At 51.2% G+C, this 11032-nt stretch overlaps 1 protein-coding gene across 1 annotated transcript; it reads right to left on the bottom strand.

Moving 5' to 3' along the window:
- Positions 1-290: 290 nt before the first annotated feature.
- EGR4 (early growth response 4) lies at positions 291-3501 on the bottom strand. Its single transcript, XM_012756330.2, has 2 exons — positions 3120-3501; positions 291-2719 (listed from the first exon to the last, which is right to left on the bottom strand). The coding sequence occupies exons 1-2, from the start codon at positions 3253-3255 to the stop codon at positions 1398-1400; spliced, it is 1458 nt and encodes a 485-aa protein (XP_012611784.2). The 5' UTR covers positions 3256-3501; the 3' UTR covers positions 291-1397.
- Between the last annotated feature and the right edge of the window lie 7531 nt (positions 3502-11032).

The following is an 11032-nucleotide window of genomic DNA, read 5'->3' on the forward strand; positions in this document are numbered from 1 at the left end:
CTTTCCTCACCACCCTCATATCCTCCCCACCCCCAAAGCCATGAAGGGTTCATCTGGAAGGGGAGCTTGAGAAAAGTGGCTTTGGCAGGTGCATGGTTGAAGTGTAAGAGGGGGCTGCTGCCTCCTTTGTGGGAAGAGCAACTACGTGAGCCTCTGGCAAATGCCTGCTCCTTGCTATACTCAGGTGTGGGCTAGCTAAATGCCAAGAACCTTTTGGCCCTGACAGCATGTGACTCTTGAACAGGAGCACAGCCACTGGCTGGAGCCTCTGTGACACCCAAACTCTGGGTATTCACAAACAGCACTGAAATCCTGCAGCCTTTTGCTGCTGTCGCTGCTGCCTGGGGCTCCCTCTAGTTGCCAAACCTGTTTCTCACTTTCTGCTAGGAAGTCTTTCCAAATGGTGCTGTTAAGTTCAGGTGCCTTCATTCTGGCGTTGAAAAATGAGCACTGGCTTTGAAGTCAGACGGCTCTGTTTGATCCTGTCTGTCTCTAGCTGGGTTACCAGCAAGTTACCTCCTCACTTTTGAAATAGAGTATATGCTTCCTTCACCTGGATTGTGAGGATTAAGGAAAATAACATATGCATGCGAAATGTTTAACGCCGATGCCTTTCAATCACTTTCAAGTTCCAGAAACACTCTAGTCCTTAGGTCAGCTGTGATTAAATTCATCCATTCATTCAGGACATATTTATTAAATGCCTATCATGTACCGCAGTGCCTGGCAGGTGTGCCTGACACTAGGTGTGTAATGTGTTCAGGGCCTGTACTCCATGAGCGTGGGGATCGCCTTTATTTTCTGGCAAATATGGTTGCGGGGGAGGGGTTGGGGGAAGGGTCAGGAGCTTACATGGCAGATTCGGTAAGCTTTTAGCACAATAATTTTAATTGCAAAAATAAACAGTTTTGTCAACTACTTGAGAGTAGCGTCTGCTTTACAAAAATTAACAACAAAAAAGAAAAAAAAAACCCCAAAGCAAAACGTTACATCCAATGGCTGCTGAAAACGACACTGCTGTACAAAGTCCCGCGCGAGACCGGCTCGGCGCTGCCCCAGCCAGTCTCTGGGGGGTATAGAGGACGGCGTGGGGCGTGCGCCAGGTACAAAAGACTGTCTCGGGTCTCAAGGAAGAGCCCGCTCAGTGGATGGCCTGAGGGAACTTCCCCCCAAAGCGCTGCGAACTAGGGAGACAGCGCCGGGACGGCGGGAGCTGTCCACGGAGCTGGTGCTGAACAGGGCGTGTGCGGCGGGCACTTCAGGGGAACTGGAAGCGGGACGGAGGCCGGCCCCCGGGCGTGCGAGGAACAGTTGGAAGAAAAGCGAGGAGGAGAACGGGCCGGATCTTCTTGTGCGCGCCGGGCGGCGGCGCCCCAACCCACAAACCCATCTCTTGCTCACACGGCGGCGAAGGAGAGGCCCAGCGAGTAAAAGCCGAGGCCCTTGAGCCGCTCCTCTGCGCGCGCCTTCTGCTTGAGGTGCACCTTGCTGTGCCGTTTCTTCTCATCGCTGCGCGCGAAGCGGCGGCCGCACACGTCGCAGGCAAACGGCTTCTCGCCGGTGTGGGTGCGCACGTGCGTGGTGAGGTGGTCGCTGCGGCTGAAGTTGCGGAGGCAGATGCGGCACTGGAAAGGCTTGTGGCCCGTGTGGATGCGCAGGTGGCGGTTGAGCTCGTCGGAGCGCGCAAAGCTGCGCACACAGCTCTCCACCGGACAAGCGAAGGCCTTGGCGTGCGGCCGCGGGCAGAAGCAGCGCGCGCTACACTTGCCGCCCCGGCGCCCCTTGCGCCGCGCCTTGGCTGGGGGAAACGGGGCGGGCGGCGGTGGCACGGGTGGCGCAGCCACGCCATTGCTTCCAGGGATGTCCGCCACTAGAGGTTTTGGGAAGTCCGCCGCGGCGGCGCTGCGAAGGCCCAGCGGGGAAAGCTGAGGCTGCGCACCGGCCAGAAACTCTCCACCGTCGCCGCTACTCCCTCCCTCCCCACTAGGAGGGGTCAGGAGCCCTGGGAGGCCCTCGGCCACCTCTCCTAAGTCACCAGGGGCCAGCGGGAAAGCATCGTAGGCCCCGGTGGGATAGAGTCTGTTGGCTGAGCCGGCTGGCAGCTCCGCAGGGCAGCTGATGGACAGTATGTCCTCAATCTTGGTCCCTATTGAGGGGAAACGAGCCTCGGGGACCGCCTGGTAGCCTCCCTGTGACCCACAGTTCCCTGGGGTCCCAACAGAAAGGAGCTCCCAGGGCGCGTAAGGACCCTTGAAGGCCGAGGCAGCGTCCAGCGCTGGAGAGGCCGGAGGCGCCCGGAGACCCGGCTTGACGTCGGGTGGGGAGAGCTGAGGCTCATACAGGCACTGCGAGGGGGCGCCTGTGGAAGGTGAGGCTTCCCAGAACGCCTCTGGGAAGGCGGCAGCGCCCAGATCCGGGGAGTAAAGGTCCGGAGGACCTGGTAGCAAGGCGTCGGGGCCCGTGGGAAAAGGAGCATCCAGCGGGGACCGGGATGCTGCCGCCTCAGGGCCAGGGAAGGGTGCCAAGCCTAAGATGCCCGACATGAGATTGAAGAGTGTCTCCGGGTCGTGCGGGTGTTCGGGCACCGCCTGAATGAAGAAGCTACCGCTATAGCTGAGGCTGGGAGGGGGTGTGGGTGCAGGACCCTCCAAGAAGCAGGAGTCGGCTAAGTCTCCCCCGGCGCCGCAGCTGCTCAAAGCCCAGCTCAAGAAGTCGCCTGCTGAGGAGGGAAGCAGGAATCAGCTCTCAGCACATCAAAGCGTGTGCCTCTGAGTCCGCAGCCCCTACCCACGAAGCCCCTGGTGCGCACGGATACATACAAAGTGCCTTTTGCACATTCTGATGCAGCAGGGGCCAGCATACGTCCCAAGAAACACATACAAATATGCACACGCAGAACACACGTGTACAAGCAAAAGGACGCCCCTATACACGCACAGGTTCCTGCGGAGGCGCTGGCGGCCCGGTGGGGGTGGGAATGGGGGTGCGCGCCCCAGGATCCTCGCGCCTCCCATCGCCCCTATTCCCATAGCTTCAGAGTCCCAGTCCCTGCCAGTTCTCAGGCATCCTCCGCCCCCGCGCTGTGCAGCCGTCTGAGCACCTCTGGCCGCGCTCCTTACCTCCGGGGTAGCCAGCAGCCGCGGAAGCGTCCCTGGCCGGCAGCCGGGGCAGTTCAGCGTTAGGTTCCGCGCAACAGCCCTCGGTGGACTTGACGAAGAGCGCGTCGGGGCCGGAAAACTCGCTAAGGTGGAGCATGGCTCGGCGGCGATTTGGGGACGCCCGGGGCCTCGCACGCTGGGCTTGGGGGCGCGCGGGTAGCAGGGAGGCCGGCGGTCGGGGCGCCCCACGGCGCGCAGACCTAGGCGCTCGGGCTCCTGGCTCCGGGGGTTCACCACTGGGAAGGGAGTTGGGGGGCCGCGGCGCCCTCGCTCGCCCGCACCGGCCTCGGGCGGCGGCTCCTCGCCTCTCCAAAGCGCAGCCGGGCTCCCCCAACCCACGGCCCCCCCACTTATATAGCTGCGGCGGCGCTAGCTCCGGGCTTCCGACTCCCCGGGCCACTGCCATTTCGGGAGGCCCCGGCCCTGCCGCCGTGACGTAAATGCCCAAACATGGACACAGGATGTGTGCCGGGGACTCCCGAAAAGGAAAGCTCGAACTGTGACGTCGCTGCCGCCGCCGCCGCCAGCCCCGCGCCGCTACGTGCGCGCGCGCTCCCTGAGCGTGGAGCCCCGTGCGCGCCGGGGTCGCGGGTGCGCTGGTCTGGGGGTCTGCGCCGCGTGGGGCCGGACGTCCAGTGGATGCGCTTCCCGCCTGGAGGCAGAGGCCGACAGGCTGCGGGGTGGGACCGTGTGGGCTTTGGAATTCCACAGTTTGGGGTTCGAATCCGCTCTGCTACTAACTAGTGTGTCATTTAATTCCCCCTAAGGTCAAGTTCCACACCTGTGAGTTTGCTATGGAAAGAAACTGAGTTAGAGCATGTAAACGTCCAGGCACACTCAGTAAACCATAGACATTATTGCCATTCATTCATTTCTTTTGCTCACGCCTGATTTTCCATTTTCTTAATTTTTTTTTTTGTTTAAGTTTGTGCTAGAAAAATAACCTATTTAAATTAAAAAGGACCGTAATACTTGCTAATACTGGAGGGGGAGGAGAGTCAATCAGTACAAAAGTTGTAATAATTATTAATAATTCTAAGTGGAAAAGTGAAAGTTCCTCTTTTCCCCATCCACCTTCATTCCTATCTCTGGAGGTAGCCTCATATAAGTTTTTTGGGTATTCTCTCAGAAAATTGTTATGCATATGCAAGCATGCACACTGTTCTGCAGTATACTTTTTCTTTTCACTTAAAATAGCTGAGAGATCGTGCCACGTCCAAACATAATGACCTGGTAATTCTTTTCTAAGGCTGCATAGTACTCCATTGTAAGGACTAACCATGAGTTAGTGAATTTGTCCCCATCCATAAGCATACAGGTAGTTTCCAACCTTTTGCTTTTACCAACGTTATTGGAGTCAACATCCCTGACTATATAAACGTGAACGTATCTGTGGGGTAAATTCCAATGAGCGTGATTCTGTGCCAAAGGATAGGTAAAATTTTGATAGACAACTGGCAAATTCTCCTCCAGAGAAGTAGGGCCAATTCCTGCTCCTTCCTCCCTCACCCACAGGGCATGAGGTGCTTCTGTAGACCTTTTTTCTGCCTTCATATAAACGACTTTTACTCTAGGGATGTTGTTCCTAGCAACACAGAGAATCCACAGGAAATATTTCCCTGGAAGCAGTACTTGGAATAATTGGGCTTCTTCTGAGATTTTTTTTTTTTTTAAATCCCTAACCTGAAGGAGGCTGCAAATCTTGGTTGCAGAAGCATCAGAGCCAACTCCAGCGAAGAAGCCGACCTACTCTTCGCGTCTCAACTCTCTTGTGCCGTGGTTTTCCCTCTGTCTCGTTTTCTTATCCTCTTTTTAAAACGTTCATTTTATTTTGTGGTATAGCTCACTTAACTCCTGTCTGGAACCAAATTAAATGGGAGGATTGCATAAATACACGGGAAATAAAAGCACGTTTTTCTTTATAAAGAGCATCAATTCCTAGGACTCCTGGTGCTGGAAGGTGAGAAGGACAGGTCTGGGCTCCCCCCTCATTCTCCACTTTCCTTGAAATGGAAATAAAGCCCCTTGGTGGTTGGGGAGACTACAACAGTGTGTCTCCCAGCCTCCCTTCCATCCTGTACTCTCCTTTTCAAGAGAGAGTGCCCAAGAATGCCCAAATCCCACCACATTCTCAGTCCTTTCCCCTTATGTCCATTATCCAAACATCCATTCATTCAATTTCTCATGTTCATTCATTCAGTATTCATTTCTTATGTGTCTGTTGTGGACCAGGAGGTAGAGTTTAGTTTCTCTTCTGCTGGGACCCTGAGCCCCATCTCCATACCTAGCTGCCCACCCCTCACCCCACAATGACCCTTCGTTTGTGTTCACAGAATATGTCCCTTCATACAATCACCTGCAAAACATGCTGACACACTTGTATGCATCTTCTCCTCAAAGCCACAAATCATACAAAGGTTTTCACAGGGTCATGTGGTTGCAGCATGACCACAGATATGGTTCTGTGTTGGCAGCACATATGTGTGCATGTAGGAAATGCAGAAACATAGCACATGTCTATAAATATTAGACACACTGAACACTATTTCCCTTATACTCTATTTCGGACCCAGGGTTTGATTGTAATCCAAATGCATTGCCCAGGCCAGGTGAGCCCACACCAGACACACAGGGCACACATGTCTCAAATCCACTCTGGCATCTTGCTGCCTAGGAGGGAGGGGGAGGGGAGGAGTTTGGCTGGGCTGGTGTCCAGGGCTCCCCAGGTCGCCCCGTCGGGCCAGATTGGTCAGCCCCAGGGTGTCTGTCCCTTCTGCTGTTCTTCCCTCTGCCACAGCATTCCTCCTCCTTCTTAGTCACAGATAATTCCCCTGCTCCTCTGGTGAGCTGCCAGGTCATTGCTGCTATCTGCCAAGGGCTGTTGGGCTAGGTCTGTGTTAGGACAAGGGTCCAAGTTATCCTAACTTTCTCTCTTTTTAAAAAAAAAAATTTATTTTTTAAATTTTAGAGGCAACTTTCCTAACTTTCTCTTGTTAGAGGCTAGGTCTGGGGGCAGGGCTAGGGAGTGGTAGGAATAATTAGGAGAGGGGATAGGGAAGACAGCTTGGGCTTGGGGTGTAGGCTGACCCACATCCCCATTTTTGTGCCATTCACCTGTGGTGGACAGATACACAAACAAGGGACGGCTACCTCTGGAGGGCAATTTGCATCCAGGACCAGGAGGGAATAAAAGGGGAGCTGAACATTTTGTAGCCCTTCCCAGCTTAGCCCCGCCCACCCTATTTTAACAACTTATAAAGAGATTCTGGGCCCAGATAGAATAAAGGTCTTTGAGAAAAGATGGAAGAAGGAGGAGCTTAGATCTATGAGCTCCACTTTAATCACAATTCAAGTACAAAGACAGAAATTTACACAAGGGGAAAAAGAGAAGTCACATACATTGAGCACTTTACAAACATATAATTTAATCATCACAAAAGTTCTAGGAGTAAGAAATTGGAGACCCATTTCACAGATGAGGAAACAGACTCAAAACCTTTACATGACTCGCCCAAGGCCACACTCTGTTCAGTGATGGAGCTCAGAGTAGAGCCCAGGCTAGCCTACTCCATAATTTAGGAAAAGATAACTCATTTTACAAATGGATGCACTCTAAGATGGCTTTAGATGGAGAATCTTCTAGCTTTTCAAAGCTAGGATCCTCTAGCTTTTCAATTAGGATGTGATGTGCAAACCCAATCCTGCTGCTGTCCACTCCTGCAAGAATTCCCTGGAGTGATGGCCCTGGATTGGAACACAGTGGGTCACATCAGACTTGTGCTTAGTAGGTGCACATGCAGAGTTCTTAGGACTTGTTGTGGAGTTTGTTGGTGTGTGTGTGTGTGTGTTTAGCATTGGGGAGAGTGAAAGGGCATTTTTTATTTCATCGGGGAAAGGTATGGGAAGGAGAATTTACTTTCTAGACAAGCACTCAACAAACATTTGCTGAATGAATTAATGAATGAACAAATTCATTCATCAAATGTTCATTGAGCACAGCCCTGTGCCAGGCGCTGGGCTGGCCCTTCAGATGCTGATGCTGCAGCTCATGAGACCGAAGCACTGGATCCCGAGAGGGGTAGAGGGGTCCGCGGAGGAGGAGAGGGAGGGTGAAGGCAGCATCCCTGCTCTCTCTTCTGGGGAGGGCCCAGCCCCTGTCACAGTTCTGCTAATGCTACTGCTCCCTCCTCCACACCCTACCTTGATCTTTCTGCTCTAAATATCATTGTGTTCAAATAATAGTGTATATATTTTAAAAGACTCCAAGAAGACAGCTGCCTGGGAGTATTAATCATGAAGAGGCCAGCGCTCGGTCTCCATGGCGACTCTCAACAGAGAGAGCTGAGGAGCTGTTCCATGTCCCACTTCCCGGGGGCCATGGAAATGCAGAGACACTGCATCTCTCACCCTTTTCTTTCTTTTCTGCCTCTCCCTTCTCCCCTCTTCCTCTCTTCTCTTCTCCTACCCTCCCCATTAACCACCACCTCCACCACCCCCACCCCCACCCCCCATCTTGCTAAATGATATATTCAAAAGCAGTGGCAAAGGCAGGTTTGGGGCATCAAGCTAACAAGGAACAAGGCCAACAGGAGGCAGTAGAGATAAAGTCTGCATCCACCTGCAGCCTCTTCAGTGTCCAGCCCCCTTCCGCAGACCCCTGTAGTGTCCCCAGGCTTCCATGACCACTGGGGCAGAAGGAGTCTGATGATCTTGCCCCTAAGGCAAGAGACCCACTGTCAGGGTCCTTTTCTGTTTCTTCCTTCTTCCCTACTCATGACCAGTCATTGGTTTATGGCTTGGGTCATTATTATGAGTATGATTATTACTTGTTGTTGCTTTTGTTTGATTTTGTTTTGACACAGAGTTTCACTCTGTTGCCCTGGCTAGAGTGTTGTGGTGTCATCGTAGCTTACTGCAACCTCAAACTTCTGGGCTCAACCGATCCTCAGCCTCCTGAGTAGCTGGGACAACAGGAGCATTCCACCATGCCCAGCTACTTTTTTTTTCTTCTATTTTTAGTAGAGATGGGAGCTGGCTCTTGCCAAGGCTGGTCTTGAACTCCTGAGCTCAAGGTATCTTCTTGTTTTCGCCTCCTAGTGTACTAGGATTACAGGTGTGAGCTACCACACCCAGCTAGATTATTACTTTTAATGCCCAAAAAAGTTTAACAGGCTCATTGGAAAAAAGACAAGCATGTTAAAAATTATAATGCAAAAAATCAGAATACTGCTGGGCACAGTGGCTTGTGCCAATAGTCCCAGCAAATTGGGAAGCTGAGACAGGAGGATCACTTGAGGTCAGGAGTTAGAGACCAGCCTGGGCAACATATTGAGACCCCCATTGCTAAAAAATAAAAATAAATTTAAACATGAGAATGCCTTTCAAAATGCCATATCCAGATATATACATTGAAATAGTTTCAGGTTGATTCCTACAGATTGTTTTTCATGTATATTTGTTCAACATTCATTTATTCAACAGTCACATTTTCATCATTGTTATTATTTACACCAGTGGTATCATACTGTACACACTCTTGTAACTAACTTAACACTCTACCTTGAGTGGTTTTATTTTTTCCATAATGATATGGGCTGTTTTAACTTGACAGTTTCCTGTTTTCCACTATTACAAAGAATCTGGATATGCATAGCCTTTTATGTATACTTGGTGTCGATTATAGGGATAATAATATTACTGTTTGCTAGCTAACATTTATGTACCACTTGCTATGAGCACTACTTGCCAGGTATTGAGAAATTTACATATACTCATCCTTTAATCCTCACAACAACCTGATGACTATTATTATAATCTTTGTTTTACAGATAGGGAAACTGAGGCATGGAATGTTAAGAAATTTGCCCTTTTCACAGGGCCTTAGTATTTCCTTTTCCATGAGATAGAGGACTCATTCTTCACCCGAAGACATTTGAGTGGGAGCCTTCCTCATGCTCCTCACACCCCTGCGTGTAGGGCTGCTCTGGCATGTACTGGGAGGAGGGCTGGACAGGGATTTGGATGTTGGGGCTTCTGCCCCTGTCCTCCTTAATTTTGTCCTTTCTATTTTAGATCATGGGGGAAGGTAGAGGAGAGGAGAACAAAGTGGCTACCAGGCACTAGGAAAAGCTTCTTAGATCCTTCCAAGGTAGTTTCTAAGCTGTTCTCCCATAGGAGAATGGGACCTCATTCTATCTCTTGTCTTGCATTCTCCATCCTTCCTTGGGCAGAGTCAACACTGGGCAGAGCTGTGAGGTAGATGACCACAGAACAGGTGTGACATGGATGGGTTCTAGGAGGATCAGAGGCAGGGAGAGGGACAGAGTGGCTTCATGCTGTTCCCACTCTGTGATTTGGAATCAGCCTCCCACCACCCCTTTGGGTCCTGTGCCTGATTCTCCCTTCATGGGCAATAATGGACTTAGATCTTGATAAATGTTTTTATTTGATTAGATAATGGTGTTCACAGCATTGATTTTCAATCCATGTGCTGAGAAGGTGAAAAGGAGGCTGAGAGGTCTGTAGCTCTAGAACAGCACTGGAATCAGAAACAAGCCTGCTAAACCTATCTGGCGTGTCTTTGCCCCTGGGTTCCTCCTGCTTCCTCTCATCTGAGATCATCTCACTGTCTTTTCACCTTCCTTCCTCCCCTATCTTGCTATCATTTTCTTTAAACCTCTTTGAAGAAGATTGGTCAATGTACTGAGATCTGACAACATGACTCCAAAATACCCAGGCAATTAATCCACAACTAGGTCCATTGAACCATAACCTAGGTCTTCTGTGTGTCCCTGAATTCTGTCCACCACCATCACGCTGAGCTTCTGGTTGCAGGTAGCAAGTAACAGAGATACAACTTGAATTAGCTTAGGCGCCCCTCCCCCCACGACCAAATGTATCAGCCCGTGAATCAAACAACAATCCTACAAGGGAGTCAGGGACACAACTGAGTGTCTGTGAGGAGCTGGTAGAACCAGACTAAGAGTTTTCCGAATGCTCTCAGCTTCTCCTCTTTTCCCCCAGTGATGACTGAAAACCTGACCATTGGCAGATTCTGTGTTCTATGCATCAGCTGCTGTGATAAATGGATTCTTATTCTTAGTTCTAGGTAGGGAATCCCAGGAAAGGTCTCTGCTCTTCTCCCTAGGACAATTATCTGGCTATCAGGCAGGGTAATATACAGTTGACAATGCCAGTAGGGGCTTGTGCTTGTGTTTAGAGGGCTGTTCCTGGACAAGAAGAAATCACTGTGAGCCAGGGAGCCTCCCACACAGCCTCAGCCTCTGTCCCTGAGGGCAGGAGCTGGGCAGCAGTGAACCCTGGCAGGTTCTTATAACTAGGGGCAGAGATGGATAGCTCCCTCTGCTTAACAATGCTCCTGGAGCAAGTTGCCTACTCCATCTGTCTGCCAGCTCCAAGGAACACTGCTCAAAATAAAAATCCCTAATTAGCAATTCCTTCAATCCAGAGCAAAACAATTTATTTGTTTCCTAGAATAATCTGGAGCCACATTTGGCTTGGCAACCAGTGGGTCCCACACGTTCACGCTGTGTGTCATGTGAAGGCTCCAGAAGGGAGCTGTATTCAGGCAGAGCACGAGGGGGAGGGCCCCGGAGGTCACCTCCCCAGGAAACAGCAATGGGGGCCCGGAACAGAACTGGTTTTATTACTGAAGTACAGAGGGTTTCTGGTACAGGGTAGGAAAGGAATGGAAGGAACTCCAACAGAACTTCTAAACATTTGTTCCAACAAGGCCTAACCAGTGACCCCTCCACTTGGTAGGGACACATGCCTACAGGAGACATAGAAAATCCTTCAATGGGGTAAAGACCTCATGCCTGGGAGTCAGGGGAATGGATTCCAACCCAGCTCTG

The sequence above is a fragment of the Microcebus murinus genome, chromosome 3 (assembly GCF_040939455.1).
Source record: "Microcebus murinus isolate Inina chromosome 3, M.murinus_Inina_mat1.0, whole genome shotgun sequence".
In the NCBI taxonomy this organism is placed as follows: Eukaryota; Metazoa; Chordata; class Mammalia; order Primates; family Cheirogaleidae; genus Microcebus; species Microcebus murinus.

Bases quoted from the DNA above. Each gene is read 5' to 3' on its own strand.
- EGR4 (XM_012756330.2), bottom strand. From the start codon at position 3,255: ATGCTCCACCTTAGCGAGTTTTCCGGCCCCGACGCGCTCTTCGTCAAG. The intron at 2,720-3,119 runs GTAAGGAGCGCG...TTCCCTCCTCAG, and splicing joins GGCTGCTGGCTACCCCGGAG to CAGGCGACTTCTTGAGCTGG.